The 24,194-nt window shown below is 42.4% G+C and overlaps 1 protein-coding gene across 1 annotated transcript in view; it reads right to left on the reverse strand.

Annotated features, from left to right (window-relative positions):
- Window positions 1–24,194, reverse strand: part of tenm4 (teneurin transmembrane protein 4) — a 484,585-nt gene that overhangs the window by 454,597 nt on the left and 5,794 nt on the right. The window contains exon 2 of the mRNA XM_046293604.1: window positions 23,308–23,607. Within this exon, the coding sequence (XP_046149560.1) occupies window positions 23,308–23,607 (300 nt within the window). The remainder of the gene's footprint in view (window positions 1–23,307; window positions 23,608–24,194) is intronic.

Raw genomic sequence — 24,194 nt, forward strand, 5'->3', positions numbered from 1 at the left:
AGACCTGAGGGAACACACTCTCTAGTAGGCTTAGTTTGAAGATGTGGCAAATAGTAGTGGTAATATCGTCCTCTATTATCCACAGTAATGTTACATCCAAGTTGTCAGACCCCAGTGGCTTGTCATTGTTGATAAACAACTAAACTTTTTTCACCTCTTCCACACTCACTTTACGGAATTTAAAATGACAATTCTTGTATTTTATAATTTGGTCAGATATATTTGGATCTGTAGTGTCAGCGTTTGTTGCTGGCATGTCATGCCTAAGTTTGCTAATCTGTCCAATGAAAAACTCATTAAAGTAGTTGGCGATATCAGTTGGTTTTGTGATGAATGAGCCGGTCTCATTCAATGAATGATGGAGATGAGATTGCCCTTTTTCTGAAAATTTTATTGAAGATGCTCCAAAGCTTTTAACCATCATTCCTTATTTCATTTATCTCTGTTTCATAGTGTAGTTTCTTCTTCTTTTTATTCAGTTTGGTCACATGATTTCTCAATTTGCAGGACGTTGCCAATCAGTTGGCTGCCGGACTTATTTGCCATTCCTTTTGCCTCATCCCTCTCAACCACACAATGTTTAATTCCTCATCCCTCTCAACCACACAATGTTTAATTCCTCATCCCTCTCAACCACACAATGTTTAATTCCTCATCCCTCTCAACCATACAATGTTTAATTCCTCATCCCTCTCAACCACACAATGTTTAATTCCTCATCCCTCTCAACCATACAATGTTTAATTCCTCATCCCTCTCAACCATACAATGTTTAATTCCTCATCAAACAACAGGGATTTAACCGTTTTTACAGTCATTTTCTTAATGGGTGTTTATTAGTAACTAGAAAAAGCACTTTCATAAATGTGTCAAGTGCAGCGACTGGTTGTTCCTCATTACACACCACAGACCAGCAGCGTCTGGTTGCTCCTCATTACACACCACAGACCATCAGCATCTGGTTGCTCCTCATTACACACCACAGACCAGCAGCGTCTGGTTGCTCCTCATTACACACCACAGAACAGCAGTGTCTGTTTGCTCCTCATTACACACCACAGACCAACAGCGTCTGTTTGCTCCTCATTACACACCACAGACCAGCAGCGTCTGGTTGCTCCTCATTACACACCACAGACCAGCAGCGTCTGGTTGCTCCTCATTACACCACAGACCAGCAGCATCTGGTTGCTCCTCATCACACCACAGACCAGCAGTGTCTGGTTGCTCCTCATTACACCACAGCCCAGCAGCGTCTGGTTGCTCCTCATTACACACCACAGACCAGCAGCGTCTGGTTGCTTCTCATTACACACCACAGACCAGCAGCATCTGGTTGCTCCTCATTACACCACAGACCAGCAGCGTCTGGTTGCTCCTCATTACACACCACAGACCAGCAGCGTCTGGTTGCTTCTCATTACACACCACAGACCAACAGCGTCTGGTTGCTCCTCATTACACACCACAGACCAACAGCGTCTGGTTGCTCCTCATTACACACCACAGACCCAGCAGCGTCTGGTTGCTCCTCATTACACACCACAGACCAGCAGCGTCTGGTTGCTCCTCATTACACACCACAGACCAACAGATATACATCAACAACATAGGAATTACTACATCCTATGGATCTGGATACTGCTTTAAAGCTCATTTCTGCAGCAATACATGTTGATTTCATTCCTGTGCTGTTTGTAACTACCCTGGTAGGGTGACTGACAGTTTGAAGCTTTTTCCTTGAGTGGGCAGCTTGATGATACCTAGTCAATATTTAAATCACCCAGAAAATACACCTCTCTATTGATTTCACACACATTATCCAGATACTGACTGTTAGCACTTGGTGGTCTATAGCAGCTTCCCACCAGAATGGGCTTTAGGTGAGGCAGATGAACCTGTAGCCATATTACTACAACAGTATTTAACATTATCCAGATACTGACTGTCTATAGCAGCTTCCCACCAGACTGGGCTTTAGGTGAGGCAGATGAACCTGTAGCCATATTACTACAACAGTATTTAACATTATCCAGATACTGACTGTCTATAGCAGCTTCCCACCAGAATGGGCTTTAGGTGAGGCAGATGAACCTGTAGCCATATTACTACAACAGTATTTAACATTATCCAGATACTGACTGTCTATAGCAGCTTCCCACCAGACTGGGCTTTAGGTGAGGCAGATGAACCTGTAGCCATATTACTTCAACAGTATTTAACATAAGATCCTCTCTAATCTTTACAGGAATGTGGTTCTGAATATAATCAGCAACACCTCCACCTTTGGCATTTCTGTAATTTCTGTAGATGTTATAACCATGTATGTCTACCACTGTTTCATCAAAGGTATTATCTAAGTGAGTTTCAGAGATAGTCAGAATATGAATGTCATCTGTTACTAGTAAATTATTGATTTCAGGAACCTTGTTTCTTAAGCTACGCATGTTAACGTGGGCTATTTTGAGCACTTTTCCATAAGTAGTAGGAGACAAAGAAGAAAGCATTCTTAAGACAGTCAGTATGGTGCTGGATGCTTCCACAGCCCACACAGGCTCAACCAGACAGTCAGTATGGTGCTGGATGCTTCCACAGCCCTCACAGGCTCAACCAGACAGTCAGTATGGTGCTCGATGCTTCCACAGCCCACACAGGCTCAACCAGACAGTCAGTATGGTGCTGGATGCTTCCACAGCCCACACAGGCTCAACCAGACAGTCAGTATGGTGCTGGATGCTTCCACAGCCCACACAGGCTCAACCAGACAGTCAGTATGGTGCTGGTGTCATGTTTGTCATTTATTATCATGTCTTGTCCCTGTGCTCCCCATTCTGTTCGTTTCCCTCTGCTGGTCTTATTGGGTTCTTTCCCTCTTTCTATCCCTCTCTCTCCCCTTCCCCCTCTCACTCTCTCGCTCTCTCTTCTCTCTATCGTTCCGTTCCTGCTCCCAGCTGTTCCTATTCCCCTAATCATCATTTAGTCGTCCCACACCTGTTCCCGATCCTTTCCCCTGATTAGAGTCCCTATTTATTCCTTTGTGTTCCGTTCCTGTCCCGTCGGTTCCTTGTTTAGTATTCACCATGCTGTGATTGCGTTTCGCCCTGTCCTGTCGTGTTTTTGCTGTGATTGTGTATCGCCCTGTCCTGTCGTGTTTTTTGCCTTCATCAGATGCTGCGTGTGAGCAGGTGTCTCTGTCTACTACGGCCTGCGCCTACCCGGCGACCTGCAGTCTGTGGCCGCTTCTCCAGTTATTCCCCTCTACAGACTAGAGGATTTCTGTTATTCCCTGTTTGGACTTAAATAAACTCTGTTTCTGTTAAGTCGCTTTTGGGTCCTCTTTCACCTGCATGACAGAAGGAACCGACCAAGGAATGGACCCAGCGACTTCAGACGCTCGTTACACTGCCGTCGAGATCCAAGGAGCCATGCTCGGCAGACACGAGCAGGAATTGTCTGCTGCTCGCCATGCCGTGGAGAACCTGGCCGCTCAGGTTTCCGACCTCTTTGGACAGTTCCAGAGTCTACGTCTCGTGCCACCTGTTACTTCCTGGCCTGCCGAGCCTCCAGAACCTAGGGTTAATAACCCACCTTGCTACTCCGGGCAGCCCACTGAGTGCCGCTCCTTTCTCACGCAGTGTGAGATTGTGTTCTCTCTCCAACCCAACACATACTCTAGAGAGAGAGCTCGGGTTGCTTACGTCATTTCACTCCTTACTGGCCGGGCTCGAGAATGGGGCACAGCTATCTGGGAGGCAAGGGCTGATTGCTCTAACAAATTCCAGAACTTTAAAGAGGAGATGATTCGGGTTTTTGACCGTTCAGTTTTTGGTAGGGAGGCTTCTAGGGCCCTGGCTTCCTTATGCCAAGGTGAACGGTCCATAACGGATTATTCTATTGAGTTTCGCACTCTTGCTGCCTCTAGTGAGTGGAACGAGCCGGCGCTGCTCGCTCGTTTTCTGGAGGGACTCCACGCAGTGGTTAAGGATGAGATTCTCTCCCGGGAGGTTCCTTCAGATGTGGACTCTTTGATTGCTCTCGCCATCCGCATAGAACGACGGGTAGATCTTCGTCACCGGGCTCGTGGAAGAGAGCTCGCATCAACGGTGTTTCCCTGCTTCCCATCGCAACCATCTCCCTCCTCTGGCTCAGAGTCTGAGCCCATGCAGCTGGGAGGGATTCGCATCTCGACTAAGGAGAGGGAACGGAGGATCACCAACCGCCTGTGCCTCTATTGCGGAGTTGCTGGACATTTTGTTAATTCATGTCCAGTAAAAGCCAGAGCTCATCTGTAAGCGGAGGGCTACAGGTGAGCGCAACTACTCAAGTCTCTCCATCAAAATCCTGTACTACTTTGTCGGTCCATCTACGCTGGACCGGTTCGGGTGCTACATGTAGTGCCTTGATAGACTCTGGGGCTGAGGGTTGTTTCATGGACGAAGCATGGGTTCGGAAACATGACATTCCTTTCAGAGAGTTAGATAAGCCTACGCCCATGTTCGCCTTAGATGGTAGTCATCTTCCCAGTATCAGATTTGAGACACTACCTTTAACCCTCACAGTATCTGGTAACCACAGTGAGACTATTTCTTTTTTGATTTTTCGTTCACCGTTTACACCTGTTGTTTTGGGTCATCCCTGGCTAGTATGTCATAATCCTTCTATTAATTGGTCTAGTAATTCTATCCTATCCTGGAACGTTTCTTGTCATGTGAAGTGTTTAATGTCTGCCATCCCTCCCGTTTCTTCTGTCCCTACTTCTCAGGAGGAACCTGGCGATTTGACAGGATTGCCGGAGGAATATCATGATCTGCGCACGGTCTTCAGTCGGTCCCGAGCCAACTCCCTTCCTCCTCACCGGTCGTATGATTGTAGTATTGATCTCCTTCCGGGGACCACTCCTCCTCGAGGTAGACTATACTCTCTGTCGGCTCCCGAACGTAAGGCTCTCGAGGATTATTTGTCTGTGTCTCTTGACGCCGGTACCATAGTGCCTTCTTCTTCTCCGGCCGGGGCGGGGTTCTTTTTTGTTAAGAAGAAGGACGGTACTCTGCGCCCCTGCGTGGATTATCGAGGGCTGAATGACATAACGGTTAAGAATCGTTATCCGCTTCCCCTTATGTCATCAGCCTTCGAGATTCTGCAGGGAGCCAGGTGCTTTACTAAGTTGGACCTTCGTAACGCTTACCATCTCGTGCGCATCAGAGAGGGGGACGAGTGGAAAACAGCGTTTAACACTCCGTTAGGGCATTTTGAGTACCGGGTTCTGCCGTTCGGTCTCGCCAATGCGCCAGCTGTTTTTCAGGCATTAGTTAATGATGTTCTGAGAGACATGCTGAACATTTTTGTTTTTGTCTATCTTGACGATATCCTGATTTTTTCTCCGTCACTCGAGATTCATGTTCAGCACGTTCGACGTGTTCTACAGCGCCTTTTAGAGAATTGTCTCTACGTAAAGGCTGAGAAGTGCTCTTTTCATGTCTCCTCCGTTACTTTTCTCGGTTCCGTTATTTCCGCTGAAGGCATTCAGATGGATTCCGCTAAGGTCCAAGCTGTCAGTGATTGGCCCGTTCCAAGGTCACGTGTCGAGTTGCAGCGCTTTTTAGGTTTCGCTAATTTCTATCGGCGTTTCATTCGTAATTTCGGTCAAGTTGCTGCCCCTCTCACAGCTCTTACTTCTGTCAAGACGTGTTTTAAGTGGTCCGGTTCCGCCCAGGGAGCTTTTGATCTTCTAAAAGAACGTTTTACGTCCGCTCCTATCCTCGTTACTCCTGACGTCACTAGACAATTCATTGTCGAGGTTGACGCTTCAGAGGTAGGCGTGGGAGCCATTCTATCCCAGCGCTTCCAGTCTGACGATAAGGTTCATCCTTGCGCTTATTTTTCTCATCGCCTGTCGCCATCTGAGCGCAACTATGATGTGGGTAACCGTGAACTGCTCGCCATCCGCTTAGCCCTAGGCGAATGGCGACAGTGGTTGGAGGGGGCGACCGTTCCTTTTGTCGTTTGGACAGACCATAAGAACCTTGAGTACATCCGTTCTGCCAAACGACTTAATGCCCGTCAAGCTCGTTGGGCGTTGTTTTTCGCTCGTTTCGAGTTTGTGATTTCTTACCGTCCGGGTAGCAAGAACACCAAGCCTGATGCCTTATCCCGTCTGTTTAGTTCTTCTGTGGCTTCTACTGATCCCGAGGGGATTCTTCCTTATGGGCGTGTTGTCGGGTTAACAGTCTGGGGAATTGAAAGACAGGTTAAGCAAGCACTCACGCACACTGCGTCGCCGCGCGCTTGTCCTAGTAACCTCCTTTTCGTTCCTGTTTCCACTCGTCTGGCTGTTCTTCAGTGGGCTCACTCTGCCAAGTTAGCTGGTCATCCCGGTGTTCGAGGCACTCTTGCGTCTATTCGCCAGCGCTTTTGGTGGCCGACTCAGGAGCGTGACACGCGCCGTTTCGTGGCTGCTTGTTCGGACTGCGCGCAGACTAAGTCGGGTAACTCTCCTCCTGCCGGTCGTCTCAGACCGCTCCCCATTCCTTCTCGACCATGGTCTCACATTGCCTTAGACTTCATTACCGGTCTGCCTTTGTCTGCGGGGAAGACTGTGATTCTGACGGTTGTCGATAGGTTCTCTAAGGCGGCACATTTCATTCCCCTCGCTAAACTTCCTTCCGCTAAGGAGACGGCACAAATCATTATTGAGAATGTATTCAGAATTCATGGCCTCCCGTTAGACGCCGTTTCAGACAGAGGCCCGCAATTCACGTCACAGTTTTGGAGGGAGTTCTGTCGTTTGATTGGTGCGTCCGTCAGTCTCTCTTCCGGGTTTCATCCCCAGTCTAACGGTCAAGCAGAGAGGGCCAATCAGACGATTGGTCGCATACTACGCAGCCTTTCTTTCAGAAACCCTGCGTCTTGGGCAGAACAGCTCCCCTGGGCAGAATACGCTCACAATTCGCTTCCTTCGTCTGCTACCGGGTTATCTCCGTTTCAGAGTAGTCTGGGTTACCAGCCTCCTCTGTTCTCATCCCAGCTTGCCGAGTCCAGCGTTCCCTCCGCTCAAGCGTTTGTCCAACGTTGTGAGCGCACCTGGAGGAGGGTGAGGTCTGCACTTTGCCGTTACAGGGCACAGACGGTGAGAGCCGCCAATAAACGCAGGATTAAGAGTCCAAGGTATTGTTGCGGCCAGAGAGTGTGGCTTTCCACTCGCAACCTTCCTCTTACGACAGCTTCTCGTAAGTTGACTCCGCGGTTCATTGGTCCGTTCCGTGTCTCCCAGGTCGTCAATCCTGTCGCTGTGCGACTGCTTCTTCCGCGACATCTTCGTCGCGTCCATCCTGTCTTCCATGTCTCCTGTGTTAAGCCTTTTCTTCGCACCCCCGTTCGTCTTCCCTCCCCCCTCCCGTCCTTGTCGAGAGCGCACCTATTTACAAGGTACATAAGATCATGGACATGCGTTCTCGGGGACGGGGTCACCAATACTTAGTGGATTGGGAGGGTTACGGTCCTGAGGAGAGGAGTTGGGTTCCGTCTCGGGACGTGCTGGACCGTTCACTCATCGATGATTTCCTCCGTTGCCGCCAGGATTCCTCCTCGAGTGCGCCAGGAGGCGCTCGGTGAGTGGGGGGGTACTGTCATGTTTGTCATTTATTATCATGTCTTGTCCCTGTGCTCCCCATTCTGTTCGTTTCCCTCTGCTGGTCTTATTGGGTTCTTTCCCTCTTTCTATCCCTCTCTCTCCCCCTCCCCCTCTCACTCTCTCGCTCTCTCTTCTCTCTATCGTTCCGTTCCTGCTCCCAGCTGTTCCTATTCCCCTAATCATCATTTAGTCGTCCCACACCTGTTCCCGATCCTTTCCCCTGATTAGAGTCCCTATTTATTCCTTTGTGTTCCGTTCCTGTCCCGTCGGTTCCTTGTTTAGTATTCACCATGCTGTGATTGCGTTTCGCCCTGTCCTGTCGTGTTTTTGCTGTGATTGTGTATCGCCCTGTCCTGTCGTGTTTTTTGCCTTCATCAGATGCTGCATGTGAGCAGGTGTCTCTGTCTACTACGGCCTGCGCCTACCCGAAGCGACCTGCAGTCTGTGGCCGCTTCTCCAGTTATTCCCCTCTACAGACTAGAGGATTTCTGTTATTCCCTGTTTGGACTTAAATAAACTCTGTTTCTGTTAAGTCGCTTTTGGGTCCTCTTTCACCTGCATGACAGCTGGATGCTTCCACAGCCCACACAGGCTTAATCAGACAGTCAGTATGGTGCTGGGTGCTTCCACAGCCCACACAGGCTCAACCAGACAGTCAGTATGGTGCTGGGTGCTTCCACAGCCCACACAGGCTCAACCAGACAGTCAGTATGGTGCTGGATGCTTCCACAGCCCACACAGGCTCAACCAGACAGTCAGTATGGTGCTGGATGCTTCCACAGCCCACACAGGCTTAATCAGACAGTCAGTATGGTGCTGGGTGCTTCCAAAGCCCACACAGGCTCAACCAGACAGTCAGTATGGTGCTGGGTGCTTCCACAGCCCACACAGGCTCAACCAGACAGTCAGTATGGTGCTGGATGCTTCCACAGCCCACACAGGCTCAACCAGACAGTCAGTATGGTGCTGGATGCTTCCACAGCCCTCACAGGCTCAACCAGACAGTCAGTATGGTGCTGGATGCTTCCACAGCCCTCACAGGCTCAACCAGACAGTCAGTATGGTGCTGGATGCTTCCACAGCCCACACAGGCTCAACCAGACAGTCAGTATGGTGCTGGATGCTTCCACAGCCCACACAGGCTCAACCAGACAGTCCGTATGGTGCTGGATGCTTCCACAGCCCACACAGGCTCAACCAGACAGTCAGTATGGTGCTGGATGCTTCCACAGCCCACACAGGCTCAACCAGACAGTCAGTATGGTGCTGGATGCTTCCACAGCCCACACAGGCTCAACCAGACAGTCAGTATGGTGCTGGATGCTTCCACAGCCCACACAGGCTCAACCAGACAGTCAGTATGGTGCTGGATGCTTCCACAGCCCACACAGGCTCAACCAGACAGTCAGTATGGTGCTGGATGCTTCCACAGCCCGCACAGGCTCAACCAGACAGTCAGTATGGTGCTGGATGCTTCCACAGCCCGCACAGGCTCAACCAGACAGTCAGTATGGTGCTGGATGCTTCCACAGCCCGCACAGGCTCAACCAGACAGTCAGTATGGTGCTGGGTGCTTCCACAGCCCACACAGGCTCAACCAGACAGTCAGTATGGTGCTGGATGCTTCCACAGCCCTCACAGGCTCAACCAGACAGTCAGTATGGTGCTGGGTGCTTCCACAGCCCACACAGGCTCAACCAGACAGTCAGTATGGTGCTGGATGCTTCCACAGCCCACACAGGCTCAACCAGACAGTCAGTATGGTGCTGGATGCTTCCACAGCCCTCACAGGCTCAACCAGACAGTCAGTATGGTGCTGGATGCTTCCACAGCCCACACAGGCTCAACCAGACAGTCAGTATGGTGCTGGGTGCTTCCACAGCCCTCACAGGCTCAACCAGACAGTCAGTATGGTGCTGGATGCTTCCACAGCCCACACAGGCTCAACCAGACAGTCAGTATGGTGCTGGATGCTTCCACAGCCCTCACAGGCTCAACCAGACAGTCAGTATGGTGCTGGGTGCTTCCACAGCCCTCACAGGCTCAACCAGACAGTCAGTATGGTGCTGGGTGCTTCCACAGCCCACACAGGCTTAATCAAGTTCAGACTTGACATGCTTCATCTTGACACTTTCCCAGAACGCAATTAACTTCTATGCTAGCACAGAGACTCACTGGGCCCTGGGGAGCAATTTAGCAGCGTCAAGCCTCAGAGAGACAGAGATTGAGTCCCCAATGCCACCTTGTTCACTATATAGAGTGCACCAGAGCCCATGGTCAACAGTAGTACACTATATAGAGTGTACGAGAGCCCATGGTCAACAGTAGTACACTATATAGGGAACAAAGGTGCCCTTTCGGATGCCGGCAGAAAAACGGAGAGCTGGTTAAGATGGTTAAGATGGTTAAGATGGTTAAGATGGATAAGATGGTTAAGATGGATAAGATGGATAAGAGGGTTAAGATGGATAAGATGGTTAAGATGGATAAGAGGGTTAAGATGGATAAGAGGGTTAAGATGGATAAGAGGGTTAAGAGGGTTAAGAGAGTTAAGAGGGTTAAGATGGTTAAGAGGGTTAAGAGGGATAAGAGGGTTAAGAGGGTTAAGATGGTTAAGATGGATAAGAGGGTTAAGAGGGTTAAGAGGGATAAGAGGGTTAAGAGGGTTAAGAGGGATAAGAGGGTTAAGAGGGTTAAGATGGATAAGATGGATAAGAGGGTTAAGATGGATAAGATGGTTAAGATGGATAAGAGGGTTAAGATGGATAAGAGGGTTAAGATGGATAAGAGGGTTAAGAGGGTTAAGAGAGTTAAGAGGGTTAAGATGGTTAAGAGGGTTAAGATGGATAAGAGGGTTAAGAGGGTTAAGAGGGATAAGAGGGTTAAGAGGGTTAAGATGGTTAAGATGGATAAGAGGGTTAAGAGGGTTAAGAGGGTTAAGAGGGATAAGAGGGTTAAGATGGTTAAGATGGATAAGATGGATAAGAGGGTTAAGATGGTTAAGATGGATAAGAGGGTTAAGATGGTTAAGAGGGTTAAGATGGATAAGAGGGTTAAGAGGGTTAAGATGGTTAAGATGGATAAGATGGATAAGAGGGTTAAGATGGATAAGATGGATAAGAGAAAGCTGCATCCCTTCCTGTCTTTTTCTGCCTCTGTCACCATGCTGCCACGCGCCGAGCCTAGTCATCCGTTTCCACTCGCACACGCCTCATAACCACCACGTCATATTAATCCCCACTATCCATGCATCCCAAATGGCACCCTAATTCCCTTTTTTTAGTGCACTAATTTGGACCAGAGCCCTATGGGTGCCCTGTGTAGGCAACAGCCAACAGGGTGCCGTTAACAGGGTGGCGTTTGGGATGCAGCCAGTCACTGTGTCACAGAAGGGAATATGATATGGCTATTACTTCATTACCATATCATGTCATTAAGGTTTAATATCAGTTCTGGAGAGGTCAAACACTCGAGGATTTTCTTCTCTCAGAGACATTTTATTCTCTAAAGTTTATAAACAGATATTAAAGGAACCTGTCATGATTCATCTGGTCAGACTGTAATAGATCTGTCTCCTGGGTCGTACACTCTGGTCAGGCTGTAATAGATCTGTCTCCTGGGTCGTACACTCTGGTCAGACTGTAATAGGTCTGTCTCCTGGGTCGTACACTCTGGTCAGACTGTAATAGGTCTGTCTCCTGGGTCGTACACTCTGGTCAGGCTGTAATAGATCTGTCTCCTGGGTCGTACACTCTGGTCAGGCTGTAATAGGTCTGTCTCCTGGTGGACAAATAGCACAGTGACCAGTGACCCCCATGGATTATTTTCCAAGCAGGGCACAATTACAAGGGCGACCCAAATTCAAATTCAGAGATAGAATTGTATCGGTCGGGCAGCTTACAACCTAAGAGAAACACTGCACAAAAAGGAAATGGCCGTCACTTTCATCTTAAAAATGATGTAGTTGCATACCAGGGTAAGTGCCATAGAGTATCACTACCTAATAAATTATTCAACAATTAATAAGAAGTCTCAATATGTAAATTAGTCTCTCTTGAGTCTTGCTGATCTCAAGGACAATGTGGCACAATGCCAATTCAATACATATTTTTAGAGGGCAAAGAGTTAAGAAGAAGAGGAAGCAGCATTGAGTTCTAGAATAATTAATCACTACATAATTCTTGAGTTCTAGAACAATTCATCGCTACATCATTTTTGAGTTCTAGAATAATTCATCGCTACATCATTTTTGAGTTCTAGAATAATTCATCACTACATAATTCTTGAGTTCTAGAATAATTCATCGATACATCATTTTTGAGTTCTAGAATAATTCATCGCTACATAATTAAGATTTTAACCCATTAACACTAAACACACATTGATCCGGTATGTAGTAGGTTAAGCAGCAGCACATTAACGAGAGCTATAAGACGCTGCTGTTATCTCGCCTAAACTGTGTGACCTTTGACTGTGCTGCGCCCCATTCAGATGGCTGTGATTACCCTTTGACCCCCTGTGCCTTCCCCTATGACATCGACCTACACTGAACACAAATATAAGCACAACATGTAACAATTTCATTGATTTTACTGAGTTACACTTCATATAAAGGAAATCAGCCAACTGAAATCAATTCATTAGGTCCTAATCTATGGATTTCACATGACCTGGGAATACAGATATGCATCTGTTGGTTAGAGACACCTTTAATACAAAATGGTATGGGCAGGCATAAACTAAGGACAACGAACGTAATTGCCTTTCATCGATTGGCAATTTGAATGCACAAAAATACTGCAATAGGATCCTGAGGCCCATTGACCTCACACTGGGCCTCACAATGGGCCTCAGGATTACGTTGCAGTATTTTTGTGCATTCAAATTGCCAATCGATGAAAGGCAATTACGTTCGTTGTCCGTAGCTTGTGTCTGCCCATACCATAACCCCACCGCCACCATGGGGCACTCATCAACAAACTTCTCGCCCACACAACTCATTACACGTGGTCTGCGGTTGTGAGATCGGTTGGCCGTACTGCCAAATTCTCTAAAGCGACATTGGAGGCGGCTTATGGTAGATAAATAAACATGACATTGTCTGGCAACAGCTCTGAAGGACATTCCTGCAGTCAGCGTGCCAATTGCAGGCTCTCTCAAAACTAGAGACATCTGTGGCGTTGTGTTGTGTGACAAAACTGCACACTTTCATTGTCCACAGCACAAAGTGCACCTGTGTAATGATCATGCTGTTTAATCAGATTATTGATATTCCACACCTGTTAAGTGGGTAGTAGTTCTGTATATCTGATGGATCCTGTATGTAGTAGTATGCACACACATGGTACATCCAGTTCTATCTAAGGTATAATATCCAGTTCTATCCAGTTCTATCCCAGGTATAATATCCAGTTCTATCCCAGGTATAATATCCAGTTCTATCTATGGTATAATATCCAGTTCTATCCCAGGTATAATATCCAGTTCTATCCCAGGTATAATATCCAGTTCTATCTAAGGTATAATATCCAGTTATATCCCAGGTATAATATCCAGTTCTATCTAAGGTATAATATCCAGTTCTATCCCAGGTATAATATCCAGTTCTATCCCAGGTATAATATCCAGTTCTATCCCAGGTATAATATCCAGTTCTATCCCAGGTATAATATCCAGTTCTATCCCAGGTATAATATCCAGTTCTATCCCAGGTATAATATCCAGTTCTATCTAAGGTATAATATCCAGTTCTATCCCAGGTATAATATCCAGTTCTATCCCAGGTATAATATCCAGTTCTATCTAAGGTATAATATCCAGTTCTATCCAGTTCTATCCCAGGTATAATATCCAGTTCTATCCAAGGTATAATATCCAGTTCTATCCAGTTCTATCCCAGGTATAATATCCAGTTCTATCTATGGTATAATATCCAGTTCTATCCCAGGTATAATATCCAGTTCTATCCCAGGTATAATATCCAGTTCTATCCCAGGTATAATATCCAGTTCTATCCCAGGTATAATATCCAGTTCTATCCCAGGTATAATATCCAGTTCTATCCCAGGTATAATATCCAGTTCTATCCCAGGTATAATATCCAGTTCTATCTAAGGTATAATATCCAGTTCTATCCCAGGTATAATAGCCAGTTCTATCCCAGGTATAATATCCAGTTCTATCTAAGGTATAATATCCAGTTCTATCCCAGGTATAATATCCAGTTCTATCTAAGGTATAATATCCAGTTCTATCCCAGGTATAATATCCAGTTCTATCTAAGGTATAATATCCAGTTCTATCCAGTTCTATCTAAGGTATAATATCCAGTTCTATCCAGTTCTATCCCAGGTATAATATCCAGTTCTATCCCAGGTATAATATCCAGTTCTATCTAAGGTATAATATCCAGTTATATCCCAGGTATAATATCCAGTTCTATCTAAGGTATAATATCCAGTTCTATCCCAGGTATAATATCCAGTTCTATCCCAGGTATAATATCCAGTTCTATCCCAGGTATAATATCCAGTTCTATCCCAGGTATAATATCCAGTTCTATCCCAGGTATAATATCCAGTTCTATCCCAGGTATAATATCCAGTTCTATCCCAGGTATAATATCCAGTTCTATCCCAGGTATAATATCCAGTTCTATCTAAGGTATAATATCCAGTTCTATCCCAGGTATAATATCCAGTTCTATCCCAGGTATAATATCCAGTTCTATCTAAGGTATAATATCCAGTTCTATCCCAGGTATAATATCCAGTTCTATCTAAGGTATAATATCCAGTTCTATCCCAGGTATAATATCCAGTTCTATCTAAGGTATAATATCCAGTGCTATCCAGTTCTATCTAAGGTATAATATCCAGTTCTATCCAGTTCTATCCCAGGTATAATATCCAGTTCTATCCCAGGTATAATATCCAGTTCTATCCCAGGTATAATATCCAGTTCTATCCCAGGTATAATATCCAGTTCTATCTAAGGTATAATATCCAGTTCTATCCCAGGTATAATATCCAGTTCTATCTAAGGTATAATATCCAGTTCTATACAAGGTATAATATCCAGTTCTATCCAGTTCTATCTAAGGTATAATATCCAGTTCTATCTAAGGTATAATATCCAGTTCTATCCAGTTCTATACAAGGTATAATATCCAGTTCTATCCAGTTCTATCTAAGGTATAGTATCCAGTTCTATCCAAGGTATAATATCCAGTTCTATCTAAGGTATAATATCCAGTTCTATCCAGTTCTATCTAAGGTATAATATCCAGTTCTATCCAAGGTATAATATCCAGTTCTATCCAAGGTATAATATCCAGTTCTATCTAAGGTATAATATCCAGTTCTATCTAAGGTATACTATCCAGTTCTATCTAAGGTATAATATCCAGTTCAATCTAAGGTATAATATCCAGTTCTATCTAAGGTATAATATCCAGTTCTATCTAAGGTATAATATCCAGTTCTATCTAAGGTATAATATCCAGTTCTATCTAAGGTATAATATCCAGTTCTATCCAAGGTATAATATCCAGTTATATCTAAGGTATAATATCCAGTTCTATCCAGTTCTATCTAAGGTATAATATCCAGTTCTATCCAAGGTATAATATCCAGTTCTATCTAAGGTATAATATCCAGTTCTATCCAAGGTATAATATCCAGTTCTATCTAAGGTATAATATCCAGTTCTATCTAAGGTATAATATCCAGTTCTATCCAGTTCTATCTAAGGTATAATATCCAGTTCTATCCAGTTCTATCTAAGGTATAATATCCAGTTCTATCCAGTTCTATCTAAGGTATAATATCCAGTTCTATCTAAGGTATAATATCCAGTTCTATCCAGTTCTATCCAAGGTATAATATCCAGTTCTATCTAAGGTATAATATTCAGTTCTATCTAAGGTATAATATCCAGTTCTATCCAGTTCTATCCCAGGTATAATATCCAGTTCTATCTAAGGTATAATATCCAGTTCTATCTAAGGTATAATATCCAGTTCTATCCAGTTCTATCCCAGGTATAATATCCAGTTCTATCCAAGGTATAATATCCAGTTCTATCTAAGGTATAATATCCAGTTCTATCTAAGGTATAATATCCAGTTCTATCCAGTTCTATCCCAGGTATAATATCCAGTTCTATCCAAGGTATAATATCCAGTTCTATCCAGTTCTATCCCAGGTATAATATCCAGTTCTATCCAAGGTATAATATCCAGTTCTATCTAAGGTATAATATCCAGTTCTATCTAAGGTATAATATCCAGTTCTATCCAGTTCTATCCCAGGTATAATATCCAGTTCTATCCAAGGTATAATATCCAGTTATATCCCAGGTATAATATCCAGTTCTATCTAAGGTATAATATCCAGTTCTATCCAGTTCTATCAAAGGTATAATATCCAGTTCTATCCAGTTCTATCAAAGGTATAATATCCAGTTCTATCCAGTTCTATCAAAGGTATACTATCCAGTTCTATCCAGTTCTATCTAAGGTATAATATCCAGTTCTATCCAGTTCTATCTAAGGTATAATATCCAGTTCTATCCAAGGTATAATATCCAGTTCTATCTAAGGTATAATATCCAGTTCTATCCAAGGTATAATATCCAGTTCTATCTAAGGTATAATATCCAGTTCTATCTAAGGTATAATATCCAGTTCTATCCAGTTCTATCTAAGGTATAATATCCAGTTCTATCCCAGGTATAATATCCAGTTCTATCTAAGGTATAATATCCAGTTCTATCCCAGGTATAATATCCAGTTCTATCTAAGGTATAATATCCAGTTCTATCCAGTTCTATCTAAGGTATAATATCCAGTTCTATCCAGTTCTATCTAAGGTATAATATCCAGTTCTATCCAGTTCTATCTAAGTTATAATATCCAGTTCTATCCAGTTCTATCTAAGGTATAATATCCAGTTCTATCTAAGGTATAATATCCAGTTCTATCCAGTTCTATCCAAGGTATAATATCCAGTTCTATCTAAGGTATAATATCCAGTTCTATCTAAGGTATAATATCCAGTTCTATCCAGTTCTATCCCAGGTATAATATCCAGTTCTATCTAAGGTATAATATCCAGTTCTATCTAAGGTATAATATCCAGTTCTATCCAGTTCTATCCCAGGTATAATATCCAGTTCTATCCAAGGTATAATATCCAGTTCTATCCAAGGTATAATATCCAGTTCTATCTAAGGTATAATATCCAGTTCTATCCAGTTCTATCCCAGGTATAATATCCAGTTCTATCCAAGGTATAATATCCAGTTCTATCCAGTTCTATCCCAGGTATAATATCCAGTTCTATCCAAGGTATAATATCCAGTTCTATCTAAGGTATAATATCCAGTTCTATCTAAGGTATAATATCCAGTTCTATCCAGTTCTATCCCAGGTATAATATCCAGTTCTATCCAAGGTATAATATCCAGTTATATCCCAGGTATAATATCCAGTTCTATCTAAGGTATAATATCCAGTTCTATCCCAGGTATAATATCCAGTTCTATCCCAGGTATAATATCCCGTTCTATCCAGTTCTATACAAGGTATAATATCCAGTTCTATCCAGTTCTATCTAAGGTATAATATCCAGTTCTATCCAGTTCTATACAAGGTATAATATCCAGTTCTATCCAGTTCTATCTAAGGTATAATATCCAGTTCTATCCAAGGTATAATATCCAGTTCTATCCAGTTCTATCCAAGGTATAATATCCAGTTCTATCCAGTTCTATCAAAGGTATAATATCCAGTTCTATCCCAGGTATAATATCCAGTTCTATCTAAGGTATAATATCCAGTTCTATCCAGTTCTATCAAAGGTATAATATCCAGTTATATCCCAGGTATAATATCCAGTTCTATCTAAGGTATAATATCCAGTTCTATCCAGTTCTATCAAAGGTATAATATCCAGTTCTATCCAGTTCTATCAAAGGTATAATATCCAGTTCTATCCAGTTCTATCAAAGGTATAATATCCAGTTCTATCCAGTTCTATCTAAGGTATAATATCCAGTTCTATCCAGTTCTATCTAAGGTATAATATCCAGTTCTATCCAGTTCTATCTAAGGTATAATATCCAGTTCTATCCAGTTCTATCTAAGGTATAATATCCAGTTCTATCCAGTTCTATCTAAGGTATAATATCCAGTTCTATCCAGTTCTATCTAAGGTATAATATCCAGTTCTATCCAGTTCTATCTAAGGTATAATATCCAGTTCTATCCAGTTCTATCTAAGGTATAATATCCAGTTCTATCCAGTTCTATCTAAGGTATAATATCCAGTTCTATCAAAGGTATAATATCCAGTTCTATCCAGTTCTATCAAAGGTATAATATCCAGTTCTATCCCAGGTATAATATCCAGTTCTATCTAAGGTATAATATCCAGTTCTATCCAGTTCTATCAAAGGTTTAATATCCAGTTCTATCCAGTTCTATCTAAGGTATAATATCCAGTTCTATCCAGTTCTATCAAAGGTATAATATCCAGTTCTATCCAGTTCTATCAAAGGTATAATATCCAGTTCTATCCAGTTCTATCCCAGGTATAATATCCAGTTCTATCCAATGTATAATATCCAGTTCTATCCAGTTCTATCTAAGGTATAATATCCAGTTCTATCCCAGGTATAATATCCAGTTCTATCCAGTTCTATCCCAGGTATAATATCCAGTTCTATCTAAGGTATAATATCTAGTTCTATCCCAGGTATAATATCCAGTTCTATCCAAGGTATAATATCCAGTTCTATCCCAGGTATAATATCCAGTTCTATCCCAGGTATAATATCCAGTTCTATCTAAGGTATAATATCTAGTTCTATCCCAGGTATAATATCCAGTTCTATCCAAGGTATAATATCCAGTTCTATCCAGTTCTATCCCAGGTATAATATCCAGTTCTATCTAAGGTATAATATCCAGTTCTATCCCAGGTATAATATCCAGTTCTATCCCAGGTATAATATACAGTTCTATCTAAGGTATAATATCCAGTTCTATCGAGTTCTATCAAAGGTATAATATCCAGTTCTATCCAGTTCTATCCCAGGTATAATATCCAGTTCTATCCAAGGTATAATATCCAGTTCTATCTAAGGTATAATATCCAGTTCTATCCCAGGTATAATATCCAGTTCTATCCCAGGTATAATATCCAGTTCTATCCCAGGTATAATATCCAGTTCTATCCCAGGTATAATATCCAGTTCTATCTAAGGTATAATATCCAGTTCTATCCCAGGTATAATATCCAGTTCTATCCAAGGTATAATATCCAGTTCTATCCCAGGTATAATATCCAGTTCTATCCCAGGTATAATATCCAGTTCTATCCCAGGTATAATATCCAGTTCTATCCCAGGTATAATATCCAGTTCTATCCAAGGTATAATATCCAGTTCTATCCCAGGTATAATATCCAGTTCTATCCCAGGTATAATATCCAGTTCTATCCCAGGTATAATATCCAGTTCTATCCCAGGTATAATATCCAGTTCTATCCCAGGTATAATATCCAGTTATATCCAAGGTATAATATCCAGTTCTATTCCAGGTATACTATCCAGTTCTATCCCAGGTATAATATCCAGTTCTATCTAAGGTATAATATCCAGTTCTATCCAAGGTATAATATCCAGTTCTATCCCAGGTATAATATCCAGTTCTATCTAAGGTATAATATCCAGTTCTATCCCAGGTATAATATCCAGTTCTATCCCAGGTATAATATCCAGTTCTATCCAGTTCTATCTAAGGTATAATATCCAGTTCTATCCAGTTCTATCCCAGGTATAATATCCAGTTCTATCCAGTTCTATCTAAGGTATAATATCCAGTTCTATCCAGTTCTATCCCAGGTATAATATCCAGTTCTATCTAAGGTATAATATCCAGTTCTATCCCAGGTATAATATCCAGTTCTATCCCAGGTATAATATCCAGTTCTATCCCAGGTATAATATCCAGTTCTATCCAGTTCTATCTAAGGTATAATATCCAGTTCTATCCAGTTCTATCCCAGGTATAATATCCAGTTCTATCCAGTTCTATCTAAGGTATAATATCCAGTTCTATCCAGTTCTATCCCAGGTATAATATCCAGTTCTATCTAAGGTATAATATCCAGTTCTATCCCAGGTATAATATCCAGTTCTATCCCAGGTATAATATCCAGTTCTATCCCAGGTATAATATCCAGTTCTATCCAGTTCTATCTAAGGTATAATATCCAGTTCTATCCAGTTCTATCCCAGGTATAATATCCAGTTCTATCCCAGGTATAATATCCAGTTCTATCCCAGGTATAATATCCAGTTCTATCCCAGGTATAATATCCAGTTCTATCCCAGGTATAATATCCAGTTCTATCCAGTTCTATCTAAGGTATAATATCCAGTTCTATCCCAGGTATAATATCCAGTTCTATCCCAGGTATAATATCCAGTTCTATCCAGTTCTATCTAAGGTATAATATCCAGTTCTATCCCAGGTATAATATCCAGTTCTATCCAGTTCTATCTAAGGTATAATATCCAGTTCTATCCCAGGTATAATATCCAGTTCTATCCCAGGTATAATATCCAGTTCTATCCCAGGTATAATATCCAGTTCTATCCAGTTCTATCTAAGGTATAATATCCAGTTCTATCCAGTTCTATCCCAGGTATAATATCCAGTTCTATCTAAGGTATAATATCCAGTTCTATCCAGTTCTATCCCAGGTATAATATCCAGTTCTATCCCAGGTATAATATCCAGTTCTATCTAAGGTATAATATCCAGTTCTATCCCAGGTATAATATCCAGTTCTATCCCAGGTATAATATCCAGTTCTATCTAAGGTATAATATCCAGTTCTATCCAGTTCTATCAAAGGTATAATATCCAGTTCTATCCAGTTCTATCCCAGGTATAATATCCAGTTCTATCCAAGGTATAATATCCAGTTCTATCTAAGGTATAATATCCAGTTCTATCCCAGGTATAATATCCAGTTCTATCCCAGGTATAATATCCAGTTCTATCCCAGGTATAATATCCAGTTCTATCTAAGGTATAATATCCAGTTCTATCCCAGGTATAATATCCAGTTCTATCCCAGGTATAATATCCAGTTCTATCCCAGGTATAATATCCGGTTCTATCTAAGGTATAATATCCAGTTCTATCCCAGGTATAATATCCAGTTCTATCCAAGGTATAATATCCAGTTCTATCCCAGGTATAATATCCAGTTCTATCCCAGGTATAATATCCAGTTCTATCCCAGGTATAATATCCAGTTCTATCCCAGGTATAATATCCAGTTCTATCTAAGGTATAATATCCAGTTCTGTCCCAGGTATAATATCCAGTTCTATCCCAGGTATAATATCCAGTTCTATCCCGGGTATAATATCCAGTTCTATCCCAGGTATAATATCCAGTTCTATCCCAGGAATAATATCCAGTTCTATCCCGGGTATAATATCCAGTTCTATCCCAGGTATAATATCCAGTTCTATCCCAGGTATAATATCCAGTTCTATCCCAGGTATAATATCCAGTTCTATCCCAGGTATAATATCCAGTTCTATCCAGTTCTATCTAAGGTATAATATCCAGTTCTATCCAGTTCTATCCCAGGTATAATATCCAGTTCTATGTAAGGTATAATATCCAGTTCTATCCAGTTCTATCCCAGGTATAATATCCAGTTCTATCCAGTTATATCTAAGGTATAATATCCAGTTCTATCCCAGGTATAATATCCAGTTCTATCCAGTTCTATCTAAGGTATAATATCCAGTTCTATCTAAGGTATAATATCCAGTTCTATCCAGTTCTATCTAAGGTATAATATCCAGTTCTATCCAGTTCTATCTAAGGTATAATATCCAGTTCTATCCAGTTCTATCTAAGGTATAATATCCAGTTCTATCCAGTTCTATCTAAGGTATAATATCCAGTTCTATCCAGTTCTATCTAAGGTATAATATCCAGTTCTATCCAGTTCTATCTAAGGTATAATATCCAGTTCTATCAAAGGTATAATATCCAGTTCTATCCAGTTCTATCAAAGGTATAATATCCAGTTCTATCCCAGGTATAATATCCAGTTCTATCTAAGGTATAATATCCAGTTCTATCCAGTTCTATCAAAGGTATAATATCCAGTTCTATCCAGTTCTATCTAAGGTATAATATCCAGTTCTATCCAGTTCTATCAAAGGTATAATATCCAGTTCTATCCAGTTCTATCAAAGGTATAATATCCAGTTCTATCCAGTTCTATCCCAGGTATAATATCCAGTTCTATCCAAGGTATAATATCCAGTTCTATCCAGTTCTATCTAAGGTATAATATCCAGTTCTATCCCAGGTATAATATCCAGTTCTATCCAGTTCTATCCCAGGTATAATATCCAGTTCTATCTAAGGTATAATATCTAGTTCTATCCCAGGTATAATATCCAGTTCTATCCAAGGTATAATATCCAGTTCTATCCCAGGTATAATATCCAGTTCTATCCCAGGTATAATATCCAGTTCTATCTAAGGTATAATATCTAGTTCTATCCCAGGTATAATATCCAGTTCTATCCAAGGTATAATATCCAGTTCTATCCAGTTCTATCCCAGGTATAATATCCAGTTCTATCTAAGGTATAATATCCAGTTCTATCCCAGGTATAATATCCAGTTCTATCCCAGGTATAATATCCAGTTCTATCCCGGGTATAATATCCAGTTCTATCCCAGGTATAATATCCAGTTCTATCCCAGGAATAATATCCAGTTCTATCCCGGGTATAATATCCAGTTCTATCCCAGGTATAATATCCAGTTCTATCCCAGGTATAATATCCAGTTCTATCCCAGGTATAATATCCAGTTCTATCCCAGGTATAATATCCAGTTCTATCCAGTTCTATCTAAGGTATAATATCCAGTTCTATCCAGTTCTATCCCAGGTATAATATCCAGTTCTATGTAAGGTATAATATCCAGTTCTATCCAGTTCTATCCCAGGTATAATATCCAGTTCTATCCAGTTCTATCTAAGGTATAATATCCAGTTCTATCCCAGGTATAATATCCAGTTCTATCCAGTTCTATCTAAGGTATAATATCCAGTTCTATCTAAGGTATAATATCCAGTTCTATCCAGTTCTATCTAAGGTATAATATCCAGTTCTATCCAGTTCTATCTAAGGTATAATATCCAGTTCTATCTAAGGTATAATATCCAGTTCTATCCCAGGTATAATATCCAGTTCTATCTAAGGTATAATATCCAGTTCTATCCCAGGTATAATATCCAGTTCTATCCCAGGTATAATATCCAGTTCTATCCCAGGTATAATATCCAGTTCTATCCCAGGTATAATATCCAGTTCTATCCCAGGTATAATATCCAGTTCTATCCCAGGTATAATATCCAGTTCTATCTAAGGTATAATATACAGTTCATTAAGGTCCTAAAGGTGAAGCAGCCTTACCATTCTCAGTGCTTTCATGTTCAGCAATACATCCATTTCCCATACATCTAATAAGTAGGTAAATCAACAAGACACATACAGTAGCAATGCAAGAGACACAAAAGTGGTTATCCTATAGCACAAAGTTGAAAGCTTCAGTTCCCTACCGTTCTCAGTGTTCTCATGCTCGGTGTCTGTGAGTGTCAGATTAGAGTTGGCCCTGCTGGACAGGCAGGAGCTGCGTCCTGACTTGGTGTTGCGACCCCACAGTCTAACAGCGTGCTCCGGGGACATGACCCCGTCCGGCTCCGTGTCAGCGTCCGAGCACATGCTCACAGAGTAGTCACGGTGAGGCAGACCCATGCCCAAACCACCACCAGAACCAAGACCCAGGTCGTCACGGTATGACGCCACGTGAGGAGGGAGAGGATCCCCGAAACCTAGGTCTCTGAGAGAGAAATCTGCTCCTGGAGGAGGACAGGTACAATAGACACAGACAGACACAAAACAGAGAGAAAGATAGAAATAGAAGAGAAAAATGTATCCACATTTGCAATGAATCAGTACAATACAGACAAGATGGTGTATACTGTGAGGTCCATAACATTGTGCAACATCAGAGAGGGGAATGGGACAGTAAGAGTCTACATAATGCTGTAGTTACACAGACTTACGCTGCTTCCAGTGGTACTCCTTCCTATACAGTTAACATCCACAGTGTGGCTTTACGATCAGATCAGGTCAGGCCACTCATTACAGCTGTGGCCCAAATGGCACCCGATTCTCTACATGGTGCACTATTTTTGACCAGGGCCGATAGGGGCACGATATAGGGAATAGGGTGCCATTTGGGATGCAGACCCTAGAAGGTCATAAGACATCAGGGAAGCATCAGATATAGGTCCCTCCTATCTCCCCCTGCAGCCTTCCTAACCCCTACGGCGGTCCTAACCCCTACGGCGGTCCTAACCCCTACGGCCTTCCTAACCTCTACGGCCGCCCTAACCCCTACGGCCGCCCTAACCCCTACGGCCTTCCTAACCTCTACGGCCGC

The sequence above is a fragment of the Oncorhynchus gorbuscha genome, linkage group LG13, assembly GCF_021184085.1.
Source record: "Oncorhynchus gorbuscha isolate QuinsamMale2020 ecotype Even-year linkage group LG13, OgorEven_v1.0, whole genome shotgun sequence".
Lineage (NCBI taxonomy): Eukaryota > Metazoa > Chordata > Actinopteri > Salmoniformes > Salmonidae > Oncorhynchus > Oncorhynchus gorbuscha.